The following is a 19,621-nucleotide window of genomic DNA, read 5'->3' on the forward strand; positions in this document are numbered from 1 at the left end:
CCATATGGGATTTGGGTCCTACAGATGTGGTGGATGTCCCAAAGCCACAAGTCACCACACCAGACCAACGCTGATCAGATGCACTGAGTGACTATTCAAGATAAGTGCTGCTGCAGCATTCTTACTATGCTATAACTAAGTAAACCTTTTGCTAACTATCAAAGTGTATCATTTTAATATCTAACCTAAATTGAACGATCAGGCTGGGTCAGGCCTGCCCATTATAAGGGGCAAAAATTTAATCAATCAAATCTATCTCTTTTAAAAACTTTACTTACTCCTTTGCTGACCAGTTGGGAATTAGCTGGATGGAGAAGTCATCTTTATGGAGCAAAGTATTTAGAACTCCCCAATTTATCCATATGAAAAAGAATAAAGAATAATCCTCACCAGAAGCCTCCAATCGATTCAACTGATTTTACAAAAGCAAATCATATGTAAGCTACCCTGAATTCTACACCTTCAGACACTGAATTCTACAACTGACAAATACTATAAATTTTTCTTGCAACTGTCTGCACTCCTTATTAATGAAATACAATACATCCTCTCACTCTCCCATACTAAAAGTCACTCCCAGAGAAGTAGTATTTGGCGGGGAGGAATGGGAAAGAGCACTAGCAACAGAGCAGGCCAGTTACTCCTTTGCCACCTCCTGGAAGAAAGGTGGGCATTAATGAGAGTTCTAAAGTCTTTCAAAGTCGTTTTTCTCTACAATGTTGTTGTCAATGAAGAAATTCTCCTAGTTTGCTCACTTCACTTTGTATCTGTTCACTGAATTCTTTCTAGTTTCCTCTGAAACTGTCCATTTCACCATTTCTCGTAATCAGTTAATATTTATTTAAGTGCCTATTATGTGCATGGCACTGTGCTAAGCACTGAAGATATGATAAGAAGCAAAAGATAGTCATCCCCCTCAAGGAGCTTACAATTTAATGCAGGAGACAATATGCAAACAAATATATACTATGCAAGCTAAATACAAGATAAATAGGAAATAATTAAAAGAGAGAAGGCACTAGAATTAAAGAGAGTTTGGGGAAGACTTCCTAAAGAAGATGGGATTTTAGTTGGGACTTAAAGGAAGTCATGGGAGGTCAGTATTCTGGGGAGGGGGGAGGGGAGGAAGTGTTCCAGGAATGGGGGACAGCCAGAGAGAATGCCCAGTGCAGAGAGCTAGAGTGTCTTGTTTGTGGAATACTCAGGAGGCCAGTTTCACTGGATCTAAGAATATGTGTCATGGAGTAAGGTGTAAGAAGACTGGAAAGGTTACGAGAAGGCTAGGCCATGAAGGGCTCTGATAGCCAAACAGAGAGTTTTTTATTTTATCCTGGAGGCAATAGGAAGCCACTAAAGTTTACTGAGTGTATGTATAGGGGATGGAGGGATAGGAGATGACATGACGAGATCTGAACTTCAGGAAAATAACTTTAGTGGCTGAATAGAGGATGGATTGGAGTGGGAAGAGAACTGAGGCAAGCAGACCCATCAGAAGGTTACTGTAATAGTCTAGTTGTGAGGTGAGAAGAGCTTGCACCAGACTGGTGACAGGGTCAGGGGAGAGAAGGGGATGTATTTGAAAGATGTGGTAAAGGTGAAATCAACAGACCTTGGAAACAGATTAGATATGTGGAATGAGGGAGAAGTCAGGAATAACAGAATAATATTCCATTACATTCATATACCACAATCTTTTTAGCCACTCCCTAACAGAATGATACTCCCTTAGTTTGCAATTTTTGGCAACTCCAAAAAGAGCTACTATAAATATTTTGTACATATAAGCCTTTTACCTTTATCTTCGATCTCTCTTTAGAGAATTCTAGTAAACGGTATAGTTGGGTCAAAAAGTTCACAAAATTTTGTTGCTTTGGGGGCACAGTTCCAAACTGCTTTCCAGAATGGCTGGACCAGTTCCTGGAACCAGGAATACTTACGTTCAAATCTGGCATCAGGCTGACCTCAGGTATTTCCTAGCTCTGTGACCCTGGGTAAGTCTAAATCTAACCTCTATTTGCCTCAGTTTCCTCAACTGTAAAATAGAAATAATAATTGTTGTTGAGTCATTTCAGTCACGTCCAACTCTCCATGATCCCATTTGAGGTTTCTTGGCAAAGATACTGGAATGGTTTGCCATTTCCTTCTCTAGCTCATTTTACAGATGAGGAAACTGAGGCAAACAGGTTTAAGTGGCTTGCCCAGGTGACATAGCTAGTAAGCTGTGCTGGATTTGTACTTAAGTCCTCCTGACTCCAGGGCCAGTGCTTCATCCACTGCGCCACCTAGCTGCTCCACAGATAATAATAACACCTGCTTCCAAGGCTTGTGAGTATCCAAAGAAATACTTGTGAAGTGATTAGCAGAACGCCTGGCACATAGGAGGTGCTTAATAAATGCTTATTTTCCTCCTTCCTTTCTTCCAATTTAGAGCTCTACCAACAGTGCACTAGCGTGCATGTTTTCACAAAGCCCCTCCAATATCTGTCATTTTCCTTTATTGTCATCTTTGACTGATAGGTATGAGGTGACATATCAAAGTTGATTTAATTTGCACTTCTCTAATTATTAGTGATCTAGAACATTTTTTTCACATGGTTATTGCTAACTTGGATTTCTTCCTTTGAGAACTGCCTGTTCATATCCTTTCACCATTTATCTACTGGCAAATGGCTCTCAGATTGAAAAGATTATATCAATTTCTCATATATCTTGGATATGACAATTTCATCAGAGAAACTTGCTGCAAAGATTTTTTCCATTTATAGGTTTCCCCACCTTTTCTGGAGAAGGGGGAGGCAATCAGAGTTAAGTGACTTTGCCAGGGTCACACAGTTAGTACATGTTTGAGGCTGGATTTGTACTTAAGTTCTCCTGACTCCAGGGCCAGTGCTCTACCCACTGTGCCACCTACCTGCCCCAATCTAAATATTTATTAAATATTTCATATGATAGGCTTTGCGAAGGCACATAGGCGTATATGTATGTTTTTGTTTATGGTCACATAGTTAATGGGTATTTGATAGTTGGGATTTCAACAACAGAGCTTTCTCACTCAAAGTCAAACCTTTTCCCATTGATGGTAGAAAAGCAGGCCTTTACAGATAATATTCTAAAGCAGATCTAACTACATTAGATTTGTTTGTGCAAAAACTTAAGTTTTATAAAATCAAAATTGTTCATTTTCTCTTGCATATTCAAAGAAGTCTATGAGTAGGATCTAAAAGACAATTTCTTCTTTGCTCCTCTAATTTGTGATATTACTTTTTACATTCAGATCATATACCTATTTGGAGTTTAACTTGGTATATGGTGTGAGTGTTGGTCTAAACCTAATTTTTACAATACTGCTGTCAGTTTTCCCTGTAATTTTTTGTCAAACAGTGAGTCTTTCCCCTACAAAGACTGGGGTCTTTGGGTTTATTAAACACTATGCTACTGTGTTTATTTTCTTCAGTATGTTGTGTACTAATTTGTTCAGTTGATTCATCTTTATTTTTTTAACCAGAACCAAATTGTTTTGATGATTACTGCTTTATACAACAACTTAAGATCTGGTACTGACAGACCCTCTTCCTTCCCACCTTTTTTATTATGATCCTTGAGATGTTTTTAATTTTTGTTCCTCAATATGAATTTCATTATTATTCTTTCTAGAAATAAAATATTTCTGTGATGGTTTGATTGATACACCACTGAATAAGTAAACTAACTTGCTATTTTTATTATATTGGCTCAATCTACCCATAAGCAATGAATGTTTCTCATTCTTTAGTTCTGTCTTTATTTGCTCAAGAATGTCTTTTAAAATTGGATTCATATATAAACTCCCATATATTTTGTACCTTCTACAGTTACTTGGAATAAAATTTCTCTTCTAGCTATTCCTGCTGGGTTTTGCTCACGCCACACAAGAATGCTGATTATTTATGTGGATTTATTTTATATTCTGCAACTCTGCTGAACTGACTAATTATTTAAATTTTTCATGGACTCTTAAGGGTTTTCTAAATATATATAATTGTTTCTTCTTAGAATTAGAAGTTCTTCATAATAATTATTATGTCTTAATTTCTCTTTCTTGTCTTTTTATTACATCTAGCATTTCTACCTCTAATAAACAGTAATAGTACTATGACAGGCTTTCCAGAGTTAATAGTCATTTTAGCATCTATTGATATTATTATAGTGTTTTTAATATTTATATTATTAATGTGATTTATTACATTTATGTTCTTCCTCCTACTGGGCCAACCATACATTCTTGATAGAAACCCAACCAGGTCAAAGAATATAATTTTTCTAATATGTTTTTAAAGCTTACTTGCTAATATTTTATTTAAAATTTTTATGTCAATATTCATTAGGGATATCGGTCCATGATTTTCTTTGTCTGCTTTGTCTCTCCTTGGTTTAGGTACCAAAACCATATTCTATCATATAAAGTGGAAGACTGCCATCTTTTCGTATCATTACAAATGATTTATGTAAAATTAAAATTGTTCTTTAAATGTTTAATGATATTCACTTAGAAATCCATCTGGTCCTGTAGTTTATTTCTTTAGGATTTTATTTTTGTTTTTTAAATTTCTTTTTCTGATACTGGATTATTATTTAAATGGTTTACTTCTTTTGAAAATCTGGGATTTTACATTATTATGAATATTCATCCATTTCTTCTAAGTTATCAATTTTGTTAGCATATAATTAGGCAAAATCATTTCTGATAACTTCCTTTACATTGTCTTCAATTGTTTTTAATTCTTTTTTTTTAATTTTAATATGAATAATTTGGTTTTTCTCTTTTTAAAAAAATCAGATAGTTTATTTTATTAGGTGTTTTTTTAAAAACCTTAAGCTTTGTTTTGTTATTAGGGTTCACTGAAAAGGTGGAAGAATATACCAGGAAATGACTAATGTTAAAAAAAAAGTATCAATTTTTAAATGAAAACTGCATTTTAGTATGGTATATTTTTAAAAACTATATATCACACAGTGTCATATGATCTATGATTACTGTATGATAATTATAACTGCAACCTGAAGATTTGGCAAGAAAAACAGAACTAGAGCATCGACATCAAGAATAAAATACAAAAGACAACCGAGTTTATCCTACCAAGTTAGGCAGTGTGCATTAAACATTCATCTCTCTCTCTTGAAAAAGTAATCAACAAAACCTACCAGAGTGATGAAATTATCTGAAAGATCAAATTCATTTCTCCAAGTTTCTCTTCTGTATAGCTTGATGACGTTTCCTACTGGAATTGCCAGTAGCTATTAGAAAGATAAATATTTTAAATCAAACTAAACAACTTTGGGCTAAGTTTAATTTAGAAAAGAAAAAATAAAAGAAAGTTTTAATGTATATTATTGGAGCATTAACTATAATGAGAAAAAAGAAAGCTATCTGTTACTAATTAAAACATTTTTAATATAATACTATGCAAAGTCTATCCTACTCTCCTCAACTTATTAGACTCCTGTGGTATATAATACTGTTACTTTAAAACTGGCAACTACTACTTAAAAAATGGATATCCAAACACTAAGTACTTTAAAGCTGTACAATTTTTCTCCTCTGATGAGGATGACCTATGACAAGGAGATGTAGCAATGGAATGGCCTTAGAGAGGAGACTAGTATCCATCTTCAAAAAACCTAGAATTCTTTCAACATTCTGAAAGTAGCTTTTAGTTTTTAAACTTTACAATTACTTACACATTTCCAATTGTTAACAGACTGACAGAAAGAATACTATGTATTTCTAATGCTAATTCCAAAATCCAAAACAAAAATTTACATGAAAAACACATGAACTTTTACCATTTCAATGTGGCAAAAAAAAAAATTATTTAGAGTGCAAAAATTTGGGGTTTTTAATGAAAGAGAAATAAAAATCGTATTTTTTTTAACGTAGAACATACAATTCTTAAAGTGCCATTTTAATCTTGAACACTTCAATAGAAAAAAAGGTCTTAAATTATTTCCATATTACCTTTGATTTAGATTCTGAAGTTTCTGAGTATATTGAAGGCCTCACAATCAAAAGTTGACAGATTTGAGCAAAAAATTAAAATAAAGGTTAAAATGTTTGTAAATTTTACTTACCTTCCCACTTTTTGGCTGCCAAGCAAGTCTGCATATTGATTTTGCATTTATCACATCATTACACTTTTGCAGCAATGGCCAACTAACAGCACATGTCTGATTTTAAAAAATTAGAAAATTATTTCCCTTTGTGAAAATCTCAGAAAAGTATGCAGAATTCAAATGTACAGGTTTTGAAGCAACATAATATTAGCTTTTCAGTTAAAATTTTATTTTTAAATAATCAAAAATTCTCACAAAATGACAAAGCAGCAAATTTGTTTTAATTATATTTAAGTTAATCTTTTTCAAATTATAAATGTGTAAAATATTTGATTAATATTGTGAGTGCTTTCAGAAGTAGATAGGGTATAAATATTAAAGTATTATTACTAATAATAATATATATGCTATATATAGATAGTATGCATTCATTCATTCAATAAGCATTTGTTGTATGTGCCAGTTTATATTCTATTGGGGAATACAAATGCACATATATAGGTAGGCACCTTGAGAACTGACACTGTTTTATTTTTATCTTTGTAACCCCAGTGCCTAGTATAGTGCCTGATAGAGGCACTTAATAAATGCTAGTTAATTCATCTATAGGAATATATAAAGTAGAAAAAAAGTAATTAATTACTAGTTGGAGGTAAGAGGGGGAATGAAAATTAGGAAAGGCCTCATGAAGAAGGTGACACTTGATCTGAAACTTCAAGAAAACTAGGGATCCTAACAGGCAGAGAGGAGGGAATATATTTCAGGCATGGGGGACAAGAGATGCACAATTGTATATGAGGAAACATACAGTCCAGTAAGGCTGGACAGTAGTGTGAGTCCAGGGTACAAATAGCATGCAACACAGTTGGAAAAGTAAGTTGGGACCAGGATTTGAAAGACTTTAAATAACCACTAGAAGGGTTTATGTTTTGTCCTTAAAGAAATAAAAAGCCTCTGGAGGTTTTATAAACATAATTCCAGGTCTTTATAAATACAACTTACTTATATGTCCCTTTGATCTCCTATGTTTCTATAGAACACACAAATATGTGAATAGACAAAAGTCCATCTAATGCCACTCAGAGATGAGCAAAAGAGACAAAGTTACTCACATAAGTAGTTGTTAGGCTATTCAGATTAATGATATCATGCAATATCATAAACAGTAAACATCTAGGCTAATCAGGAAATACACACAAATATTTAAATTGAAATGGATGTTTACCTGATCTGAGATTTGCCATACTTTAACTGAGCCATCACAACTTGCTGATGCCTGAGTGGGTAAACAAAAGTTAAAGGTATATTTCTATTCATAAGCTCTATCCAAATGATAAAAGAAATAACAAATTATCAAATTTAATCAAATCAAGTTTATCAAATTGCACATAAAAACACACATTTAATAGTGGGGAATAAATGAAAACAATTAAAAAACTACCAGAAAGATGTCCTTCGGATCAAAGGAAACACTTAACACAGGTGCATCATGTCCTCGAAATGTTTTCTGTTGACTACTATCCATCACATCCACAACTTTCACCATAAAATCACTATAAACAATGAAATGATTATATATGAATAAAAGTAAAAACAGAAAGCCATTTTAAAAACTATTTATTTATATTATATTTACTTTCAAAATAATAATATAAGTACTTTAGCAATATTTGATTTTTACCTCACTTAACTTTCAGCTCTGCTTATACATATAATCTGAAATTACATGTCTAAAATTCTAATAACTTAGTAAATATCTGCACTGATTACATGTTAAGCTCTTCTCCATTTCCAATTGAAATATTCCATATTTTAAAAATTATGGGGGTACCCTAGCTATCACTGAACCTGTTCCCAAAGCAACTCATAATTTTCCCTATCCCTAATAAACAAGAGGAATTTCAAATAAAAGAATCTAAACTTGGTTCACTTCTCTAGCCTTCAACAAAAGTATTTTAATAAGATTTTACATCAAAGATTCACCTTTGTATCCTTATTTTTCAATCAAAAACATATACTGAGAATCAGCTATGAAGTAATATGCTAAAATTCAGTGTCAAGTTACAAAGGAAACAGTTCCTGCCTTCAAGGAGTTTATAATCCTAAAACTATTTTAAAATCCAGAATAATGGGACATAGTAGCAGATATAAAAAAAACAACTTGGGCATAAGATTGTAGCATCATGGATCCAGAGCAGGAAGGTACCTCAGAGACCACCTTATTTTATAAATGAGGAAACAGGCACAGGTAAGTTAACTTACTTTCCCTAAGTCTTACAGGTAATAAGGGTGAGATGTATAATCTCCACATCCTCTGAGTCAGAGCTAGTAAGATATTTTTTGCAGTCTGTTTTCTGGGAGCATCACTAATTTTTCAATTACTTAGGGTTTAATTTTCTTTTAGTGATCTTTTTGCTTACTCTGTGAGTTACTGTATATACTGCTCTCATAGTTCTGCTTATTTCACTCTACATTGATTTATACAAATCTTCCCTCTGTCTCTGAATTTCTGAGCCATTTCATACACTACGTTAATATTTCCAGTACATTCACAAACCACAGTTTTTTCATCTATTCCCCAATTGATGAACAACCACCTTGTTTCTAACTCTTTGCTAACACAAAGCATAAATCTACAAATGTTTTGGGATATAATGGACCTCTATCACTGAAGTCCTTGGTGTATACAGTGTGGAATACTGAGTTGCTTTTCTTGCCTAATTAGGTCAAACTAAAATCCAGAATAACTGGACTAGTTCAAATCAGCATTTCTGTCCTTCCACATTCACTCCAATACCAACTGTTCCCAACAAGGTCATTTTGTACTAAACAGTTAGTTTTTCCAACTTCAAACATTACCCAGATCCAGCAGCAATTTTGGCACCATCTCTATTAAAGACTACATGGTTTGCACTTGTAGTGAATCGAGTCAGTATACCATCTGGAGCTCCGTTAGGGAAAGTATGAATTTGAATAGTATTATTAGACACTGAGGTGATCAACTTTCCTTTCTAAAAAAACAAAAAACAAAAAACAAAACACAAGAATTAATTACAGAATTGTAAAATGAAAAATATTTGACAAGATGGATTAAAATTGACCCAAAATTTTTCCATATTCAAAATTTGAGTACCTTTGGAATACCTGACAGTTTATAAAACATACTCTGAAAACATGTTTCCATTTCTCTAATAATCAACAGATCATTAACTTAATTATGTAGCATAAGACATTAGGAAATAGTCAAAAGGCAACATTTTAATTTTTTTTTTGAGAGGTAATTAGGGTTAAGTGACTTGCCCACAGTCACATGGCTAGTAAGTTTTATGTGCCTGAGTCCTTCTGACTCCAGCGCTGGTACTCTATCTACTACACCACCTAGCTGCCCCTCAAAAGGTAACATTTTAAAATCTGATTTATCATTCTTTACTCCAACATTCAAGAAAAGGACAGATATGGTAAAGGTCATTTTTAAAGGGAAAAAATGCCTTTGTCCTTTATTATTTGAATTTGCTGGATTTCTAGCACAAGTACTCCATTATGCAAGAAATATTACTTAACTTTTAAAAATTACAATCTTTCCTTCTTTGCAGAGATGTGGAGTTATCAGGCAACTTTTTTTTTTTTAAGCTAACTGGGGTTGAGTGACTTGCCCAGGGTCACACAGCTAGTAAGTGTCAAGTGTTTGGTCTGAGGCCGGATTTGAACTCAGGTCCTCCTGACTTCAGGGCTGGTGCTCTATCCACTGCGCCATCTAGCTGCCCTAAGATGTGGAGTTTTAAGGGTAGAATACTGAATATAGTATTAGACTTAATGCTTTGATTGATTTTGCTAAATTTTTTCTTTTTTTCTTTTTTTAAACAAAGGATACAGGGGAAAAGAAGGGAAAACATTCAGAAATGAAGGTAATATAAAAACAAAAAAACAACAAAAAAAGTTTGAAAATCATGTCCATATTACTAAATGTATTTAATAGATGATATTTTTCATTCCTTGATGTTTTTATTTCTTAAAGAGCAGACAAAAGATTATATATGCTTCTGAAAAAGCATTAGTTTGCCACACTATGAGATTCAGACTACTAAGCCAGTATCTCTTAACAAAAAGATCTTATAATCATTTTTAATACCTTTAAAGCACATGAATAAGCCCTGTCTCCAACATTAATAGACTTAGGATCATCATCATCCAGGTCTTTCCAAATTCTCACATCTCCATCACTTCCACAAGTCACGATACAACTGTTTAAAAAAAATTACATGTATATACCTATATATGCAAATACACAACCCACACTCAAACAAACATATTATAGTACTTACTTAGGGGTTTTTTTGTCCTATTAAATGATAAAAAAAAAATCACACATTGTAGCCATTTTTATTTACACATTCAAGCTTCCACTTGATAAACTTACTCACATTTATCACATCTAAATAAAAGACACCATTAACTTCCTTCAATTGTTAAAAAAAACAATAAAGGGGGGAAATGGGACGAGATTTTTAAGGACCCCTTCTTGGTCTAAATTTTAAGATGATGGTTTAAGATGATGGTTATTCATGATCGCTGAAAGAAAAATATCAAGCAGTAAGTAGCATGAGAAACATACGAGCTCAATTATTCACAGTTTATATGAATTGTATACAACATACAGGTCACATATAAGACTTTGAAGGCCTACCTCTTACTACGACCTCCTGCCTCCTGACTGGGCTCCCAGAATCCCTAGACCATACCTTCTTCTGGTCTTTCAGGGATTCCCAGAAAAAAGTGACACCATCTGCCTTGACGTCAGACTTTGAGGGACAATCTTGAACTATATTGATATACATATATCTTGAATGTGCTTCCTCCAAAAGACCCATCTTTATTTTCTGATATTCTGCCTAGATTCATTCACACCAAACCTACTTCCTAACACCAACTTCTTCTTCTTCTTTTTTTTTTAGGCACTTGGGGTTAAGTGACTTGCCCAGGGTCACACAGCTAGTAAGTGTCAAGTGTTTGGTCTGAGGCCAGATTTGAACTCAGGTCCTCCTGACTTCAGGGCCAGTGCTCTATCCACTGTGCCACCTAGCTGCCCCTAGGACTGGTGCTCTATCCACTGTGCCACCTAGCTGCCCCCGCAGCACCAACTACTACTCCTTTATTCCTATCCACCTCAACCCTACCCAGAAATATTCTACTCCAAACCTGCCCATCCATTTCATTGTGCTTTCTTCCTGTGATCTTAAACCTCTTTTTCTCTCCTTCCTATCTTGGGGCATTCACTGAGACCTACCTACCTCCTGATGACACTGTTTCTTTGACCACACTTTCTAGCACTGGCTACACTTTCTTTCCTCTTATCATTCACTGGTGGAAGATTTGTTTCCTACTGGCATTTCCAGACTCTCCTTTTATTATAATAGTAATAATAATCACTTAAAAACCTCTCTTCCTTTGAAGTTTACCATATCCAAATTTTTCACCCATTTCAGATCCTAGTGGCAATTATCTACTGACATCCAAGGAATCTTGCCTCCTTCTTTGATGAGTTTAGTAACTGTCTCTCTCCACCCCAAATCCTACCATGATAGTGGCAGACTTCAACATACATATTGATGTTCCCTCAAATACTACAATTTCCAAGTTCCCCAACCTAATCTACCTCACAACTATACATAGGAAGAGTAAGACACTTGATAATTTCATCACCCAAAAGAATATCACTGCTGTATTCAAGAACTCAGAAATTCTTTTATCTGATATCTTTCTTCTTTCCAGATTTCCCTATGACACACTTCCCCCAACTCTATTCTTCATTCTCACCATTGACTCTAACCAGTCTCATGCTCAAAACTTTCCTCAGGCTACTCCTGTACTGGCTACACTCTCTTCCCTTCCTTGGTAAACCAGTTCAACTCTACACTATGCTCTTCTCTCAAATCCCTTGCCCCTTTGTCCTATTGCCAACCACACACTTTACTCAATCACAACCCTTGATTACTCCCACCCTGCACTTTCTTCAGTTCTAGTCATGTGCTGCTAAATGGGTCTGGAGGAAGTCATAAAAGTGCTAACTGGTTCAAATTCATTATTATTTTATTATCTAATATCAATTGCACCCTCACAGAAGAAAGGCAATTCTCCTACTTCCTAAATTAATTCTCTATCTAACCAGATATAATCTTCTCTTCTTACATCAAGCCTCCCGCAACACTCGTCTCCAAACCACTCAGCAGAATAACTCATCTCATATTTCATTGAAAAAATTGAAGCCATGAGGGCAGCCAGGTGGCACAGTGGATAGAGCACCAGCCCTGGAGTTAGGAGGACCTGAGCTCAAATCCGGTCTCAGACACTTGACACTTACTAGCTGTAAGTGATCCTGGGCAAGTCACTTAACCCCACTGCCTAACCCCCCCCCCCCAAATTGAAGCCATTCACCAAGAGTTCCTTCTTCTCACATCAATCCTCACTATTTTCTTCTTCCCCACAGCATCTAAAGGAATAGCCCTCCTTGTCAAGCATAATGCCTCTATAAGCACCTTTGATTCCACCCTCCTATCTTCTCCAGAAGATTGCCCCCACTACATATTCATTTTTTCCCTACCTACTTGCTCCTTCCTTTCTGTCTACAAATATGCCCATGTTTCCCAAAGTTAAAAAAAAACACCCTAATTTTATTCTACTATCCCTACTAACTAATCTATAACATATATATGTATGTATATATATGAAACCTATAGCTCTTCTCCTCTTCTCAGTAAAACTCCTTGAAAAAGTCAGCTACACTTAATGCCATCACTTTCTTCTTCTGTTTTTAGATATCATCCCTTCATATTCAACCCATCCTGTGCCCTATATTCCCTCCAACTATCCTAATAATGAGAAAGGTCTCATGAGTTACAAATATCATCCTTCCATGTAGCAATGTAAACAGTTCAACTTTAATAAGTCTTTCCTGCTTACCTTTTCATGTATCTCTTGAGCCTTACATTTGAAAGTCAATTTTTCTATTTAGCTCTGTTTTTTTCTCAAGAATGCATTAAATTTGGGGCAGCTAGGTGGCACAGTGGATAGAGCTCCGGCCCTAGAGTCAGGAGGACCTGAGTTCAAATGTGACTTCAGCCACTTGACACTTACTAGCTGTGTGACCCTGGGCAAGTCACTTAACCCCAACTGCCTCACCAAAAAGAAAAAGAAAAAAAAATAATGCATTAAATTCCTCTACATCATTGAATATCAATTTTTCCCCCTCATTGATTACACTAAGTTTTGCTGCATAGCTGATTCTTGGTTGTAATCCTAGCTCCTTTGACCTCTGGAATATTGTATTTCAAGCCCTCTGCTCCCTTAATGTAGAAGATGCTAAATCTTATGTTATCCTGATTGAGGTTCTATAACACTTGAACTATTTCTTCCTGGCTGCTAGCAATATTTTCTCCTTGACCTGGGAACTCTGGAATTTGGTTATAATATTCCTGGTAGTTTTCATTTTGGGATCTCTTTCAGGAGATGACCAGTGGATTCTTCCAATTTCTATTTTACCCTCTGGTTCTGGAATATCAGAGCACTTTTCCTTGATAATTTCTTGAAAGATGATGTCTAGGCTCTTTTTTTGATCATGGCTTTCAGGTAGTCCAATAATTTTTAAATTATCTCTCTTGGATCCATTTTCCAGGTCAGTTTTTCCAATGAGATGTTTCACATTGTCTTCTATTCTTTCATTCTTGTGGTTTTGTTTTATAATTTCCTGATTTCTCATATAGTTATTAGTTTTCATTTGCTCCATTCTAATTTTTAAGGACATATTTTCTTCAGTGAGCTTTTGGACCTCCTTTTCCATTTGGCCAATTCTGCTTTTTAAGGCATTTTTCTCCTCATTGGTTTTTTGGACCTCTTTTGCCATTTGGGTTAGTCTATTTTTTAAGGTGTTATTTTCTTCAGTATTTTTTTTATCTCCTTTAGCAAGCTGTTGACTCATTTTTTCATGATTTTTTTACATCACTCTCATTTCTCTTCCCAATTTTTCTTCTACTTCTCTTACTTGCTTTTTAAAATCCTTTTTGAGTTCTTCCATGGCCTAAGACCAATTCATATTTTTCTTCAGGCTTTGGAAGTAGAGCTTTGACTTTGTTGTCATTTTCTTCTGAGTGTATGTTTTAATCTTCCCTGTCACCAAAGTAAGTTTCTATAGTCTGAGTTTTTTTTCCTGTTGTTTGCTCATTTTCCTAGACTTTTAAACTGTTTGTTAAGGTAGGGCTCTGCTTCCAGTGTGGAGGGCTTACTGTCCCAAGCTGCAGGGGTTTTGTGCAGCTGTTTTCAGAGATAACCTAGGGACCTGTAAGTTTTCAGTTCTTACAAGGTGGTATGGTCTAAGGAGAGGTGTTTGTTTACTCTTCTCCTGGCCTGTGCTTTGGTCTGTGAACGACCACAAGCATTCCTTTCTGCCCTGGAACTGTGAGGAGGTTTCTCTCTCCACTTCTCCCACAAACTCTGCTATACCAGTGTTCCTCCTCACCCCAGGACTACCACCCAGATCCAAGTATGGGCAAAGCAAAAGAATCCTGCCTCAGTGCCAGCAAAGAGACCCCTGTAATCTCCTTCTAATCAGGTGTTTGATCCCCTTACTGTCTGTGGACTAAGAGCTCCAGAAGCAACTGCTACCTCTGCTGCCACTCCCACTGCCCTGAGGCTGTGCTGGGACAGGGGCTGGATTATACTCCTCTCTCACCCATGTCGGAAAGACCTTTCCTTCTGACTTTCTAAGTTGTCTTTGGTGTTTGTGGGTTGAGAAGTCTGGACATCACCACTGCTGCCAGTATTGAGTCCCCTGAGGCCTGCTCCAGGTTTGCTGAGGCCTGGTCTGTGCTGGCGCAGTTTGCGCTAGACTATGCTCCTCTCTCAGCTTGGTGCAACAGACCTTTCCTGTCGATCTTCCAGGTGGTTTTAGGCTGGAAATTTGTTTCACTCTGTCTTTTTGTGGGTTCTGCTGTTGTAGAATTTGATTAGAGTCATTTTTTTTACAGGTGTTTGAAAGGGTTTGGGAGAGAGCTCAAGCAAGTCTCTGCCTTTATTCCACCTTCTTGGCTATGCTAAAAAATGCCACCACTTTCTTCAAAAACTCTCTGCATCTGGTTTCTGACCTCATCATTCAACTGGAACTGCTCTCTCTAAATTTATCAATAATCTCTTAACTGCCAATACCTAGTGTCTTTTCAATCCTCACTTTTTGTGACCTCTGTAGAATTTGACATGCTGACTTGGCTGCTATGTGGTACAGTGGATAGAACACTGGACCTGAAGTTAAGAAGGCCTAAATTCAAATCCTACCTCAGACATTTACTGGTTGGGTGAACCTGGGCAAGCCATGAAACCACCCTCTGCCTCAATTTTCTCATCTGTAAAATGAGAATAATACCTGCCAGAGTTGTTGTGAAGGTCAAATGAAAAAATATTTGTAAAGCACTTTGCAAATCTTAAAGTATTATAGAAATACCAGTTTTTATTATTATTGATAATATAATATTGATAATATTATTGATAATATAATATGTGATAATATTAATAATATAATTACTATTGTTAATATAACAAAATAGTACTTATGCTATTCAATATCATAATATTATGATTATATTATTTAGTTATAATGTTGATAAACTATCTTAATGTTATCAATATTAATGTTACTATTATAATAATATATAATAATAATATATATTTCTATTCTCCTAGATACACTGTCCTCTCATAACACTATTCTCTTGCTTCTCCTCCTAGCTGTCTGACCACTCCTCAGTCTCCTTTGTTATATTTTCATCCATGTCACGCCCACCAATTGCGAGTATCCCCCAAGTTTCTGGTCTTCACCCCCTTCTCTTTTCTCTGCACACTCTCATTTGATCTCATCTGCTTTCATAAACTGGCAGATTCTAGGCAGATCCCCAGATTTATATGTCTAGTCTTGTCTCTCCAAAGCTCTACTCTCATTTCATCATCTGTTGGACACTTAAAACTGGATGTCCTATTATAGGCATCTCAAATTCAAGATATCTAAAACTAAACTCATCTTTTCACTCAAATACTCTTTTCTTCAGCACTTCTCTATTGAACCCTCTCCTATCCTCTCAGTCACCTAGTTTTGCAACATTGATGTCATCCTCAAATCTTTATTCTCTCTAACCTTACAGATCCAATGAGTTGTTTCTACTTTCACAGGATCTCTCATTTACATTCTTTTCTCTTTACTTACACAGTCACCACTCTACTTCAGGCCATCATCACTTCTCACCTGGACTATTTTAGCAACCTTTTAATTAGTCTTCCTGCCTTAAGTCTTTCCTTACTCCAATTCATCCTCCACTTAGCTGTCAAAGTGACTTTCCTAAAGTATAGGTCTGGACATGTCATTGCTCAATAAACTCCAGTGATTCCCTATTCTCTCCAGCTAGGTACAGCGGATAGAGAGTGCTGGGCTTGGAGTCAGGAAGACCTGAGTTTAAATGTGGTCTCAGACATTTACTAGTTGTGTAGCCCTAAGCAAATCACTTGATAACAGTCTGCCTCAGTTTCCTTATCAGTAACATAGAGATAATAACTGCACCTTCCTCCCTGGGTTGTTGTGAAGTTCAAATGAGATAACTGTAAAGCACTTGGTACAGTGCCTGGCACATAGTAAGCACTAAATGAATATTAGTTATTATTATTATTATCATCAAATATAGAGTTCTTTGGTATTCAATGTTCTTTACTACTTGGCCCCTTTCTTCCTTTCCAGTCTTCTTACACAATATTCCAAGCTGTACAGGTGTTCAGGGAAAACTAGTACCTCTGATGTGAGGGCTGCCCTTTTCGGGTTGCTTTCCACCTTTGGTATCCACCTGATTCACTCAGCTCTCACCTGTGGCTCTAAGAAGCTGAAGCATGCATAGCAGCCACATCCCAGTAAACAATTTCAGCAGATGGGCTAAACCAGGCTGAGGGTAACTGACGGTTCTCATACCCTTTCGTGAGTTAGGGAGGTGTCTACCCCAGGCATGTGAAGACTTCACCCGGCAGAATGGGTGGATGAGAACAATTTGTTCCAGTGGCCATGAAGGTGGCTAAAGCAGGCACTGTGGAGTGTTTAGAGCTTTGTTAGACATTGAAGAGGCCAAGGTCATCCACTATATCCTAAGCCATCACCAGTTGTCTTGACTTTTGTCTTGCCACTGGACTCTAATGACTCTGGAAGACAGAGTGAATCCAATGACTTCACACAACTCTGCCTCACTTAAATCTATCTTATGGGCAAGTCAAAAGACAACACTGATACCATTTCGCCATTTTTACCTACCTCAAAGTCCTGTGGCAACAGGAAAGTGACAAAGCAGCAGGAGCAGATAACACTGGGAGCTGTAGTCAAAACCCTACACACAAGCAGCCCAGGCTACAAGGTCATCTTCTCACTGGACGGAAGCAGCAGTGGGATTTGGCAGCCCCCTGGGTGTCTGAGCAACTTTTTTCAAAGACTGCACTGCTCACCTCCTGGCATGATGAATGGACTAGAAAAGGTGCCCTAAAAATAGTCTGCTTCACTTAACCGAAGTCTGGCCTGCTTAGCACAGCAGGCGGGAATTCTATCTTGCAGTCAAAACACAAAAAAGTGTGCGAAGCCTTTTGCAAAAATGATTCCAATCACCATTGGTACATAAGTGCACACACTTATGGACAACACAAAATCTAGTAGACCTGAAAAACAAACAGCTCTTGTTGTGAGAGAACTCAGCAGGTACAGCTCTAAGCGAAAGAAGGCTGGCAAATGAAGACCAGCTTACCAAAGTCAGAGCTAGATACACGTTTTTCTGTCATGGCCATAGCAAAGGGGAGCACTGTGAAGATGGTATAGGTTTCGGGTCCGAACTTCTTTCCGGTCTTACTGGATAAGCTGCCTTTTTTTCTTGAGTTACAGTCTAAGCTGAGTAATAGAATCTTCTAAGGAAGATGGGTGGGTTGAGGGAGGTATGAGTGTGTGTGACTCCAACTACTGACTACAAGTTCCTCTTTCCCAGTATGCTTTCTGGTTATAAAAGGTACTACCTATAAGGCAAGGACTTCTGGGAAAGGATTAAGAAAATCTAGGAGACGTTAACTAGTCAGGTGACCTGCCTTGTCCAGTTGAATTATGTTCAAAACAAGTTTCTGCCATTTTTTAAAATTCTTCTTTTCTGTTTTAAAAATTGGCTCTGTAAATCACTCTGGGTCTCTGACATCTGAGGAGTCAGATGACCTGATCTGATATGCAAATGCTAGCTTTGCAAATTAAATCATAGATGCTAGGTAAGGTAACTTTGTCCTCAGTTTCCTTTTATTTCAGATAATTAATTTTAACAGAGGTTCAGGTGTTATTATCCCTATTTTAGAGGTGAAAAACTGACACTCAGGACTTCCTGACTGTAAAACAGTTCCAAAGTCTGTGATTCTATGATCTGACATTTGGGATTCTATATTATATTATTTGAATAATTTGAATAATTGTGGGTCAACTGGATATTTAACATACAAAAATATATTTCTTAAAGCTTACACATTTAAACATTATTCTGTTTACTATGCTAATATTTCATATCTGCATAAAATATTAGGAAAATACATTACCTCCCAGAATCATCAAAACAAACATCTGTATGTCCCTCTGGATGTCCATATCTCATTGGCATTTGTGTGGCAGGCATCTTCTCCTTTTGCTATCAGAAATAGGTTTCTCTGAAAACCTACCTAAAATTTTAAAATACAGTCAATTTAAATTAACTAATAAAAACTAGAAGATAAACATCACAGACCAATGTAATTAATAACCTTGACTCTAGAGAGCTGATGAAACTATTACTTCCTCTCAGCAGAGGTGGTCTAGTACAGGAGTGAAATGAAGCATATTTGCTTTCAGATATGGTCAAAGCCTGAGTTTGTTTTTGTTTAACTATACATCTTTGCTATGAGGGAGGGTTCTGTGGAGAATTGATTATTGTGATATGACAGCTATGTTTAAAAAAAAAAAGAAAACAATACAATATTTAAACATTTTTAAAAGCTGACTGATAACCTGAACTCTTTGATTTCCTAGAATATAGTTCTTCTGATTTGGAATCTTTACCTCTCACCCCCCCCCCCCCTTCTTGAATTATATCAGTACTAGTCCTACACCTGCCCAATATAAACTGACAAATAATTCCACTTCCCCAACCCCTCTTAATTACAGTGCCTTCCCTCTCTAAATTTTTCCTAGTTATCCTGTATAAAGCTTGTTTGTACAAATTTGCTTGGATGTTGTCTCCGTGGAATTGTAGCTCCTTAAAAGCAGGGGCTGTATTGACTCTTTTTGTATCCTCTTTAGCACAGTGCCTTAGCAGGCTCCTAACAAATGTTTGTTGAATTGGATAAAAACTGACAAATATGCATTTAGGTGAAGAATGGGGATGGTGGGAAGGAAGGATGGAGCACTTAAGATGAAATCATCAATTTAAAACTGAACTTCCAAGAGTTGTTTTGTTAGGGAGCAACA

The 19,621-nt window shown here is 36.2% G+C and overlaps 1 protein-coding gene across 2 annotated transcripts in view; it reads right to left on the reverse strand.

Annotated features, from left to right (window-relative positions):
* Positions 1–19,621, reverse strand: part of WDHD1 (WD repeat and HMG-box DNA binding protein 1) — an 82,820-nt gene that overhangs the window by 62,844 nt on the left and 355 nt on the right. For both annotated transcript variants that reach the window (XM_027849160.1, XM_027849161.1), the window contains exons 2-8: positions 18,718–18,837; positions 10,220–10,331; positions 8,950–9,101; positions 7,532–7,643; positions 7,316–7,366; positions 6,109–6,204; positions 5,182–5,274 (exon numbers count right to left, since the gene is read on the reverse strand). In XM_027849160.1, the coding sequence (XP_027704961.1) occupies positions 5,182–5,274; positions 6,109–6,204; positions 7,316–7,366; positions 7,532–7,643; positions 8,950–9,101; positions 10,220–10,331; positions 18,718–18,794 (693 nt within the window). In that variant the 5' untranslated portion in view covers positions 18,795–18,837. The remainder of the gene's footprint in view (positions 1–5,181; positions 5,275–6,108; positions 6,205–7,315; positions 7,367–7,531; positions 7,644–8,949; positions 9,102–10,219; positions 10,332–18,717; positions 18,838–19,621) is intronic.

The sequence above is a fragment of the Vombatus ursinus genome, unplaced genomic scaffold (genome assembly GCF_900497805.2).
Source record: "Vombatus ursinus unplaced genomic scaffold, bare-nosed wombat genome assembly UNPS02007284.1, whole genome shotgun sequence".
In the NCBI taxonomy this organism is placed as follows: Eukaryota; Metazoa; Chordata; class Mammalia; order Diprotodontia; family Vombatidae; genus Vombatus; species Vombatus ursinus.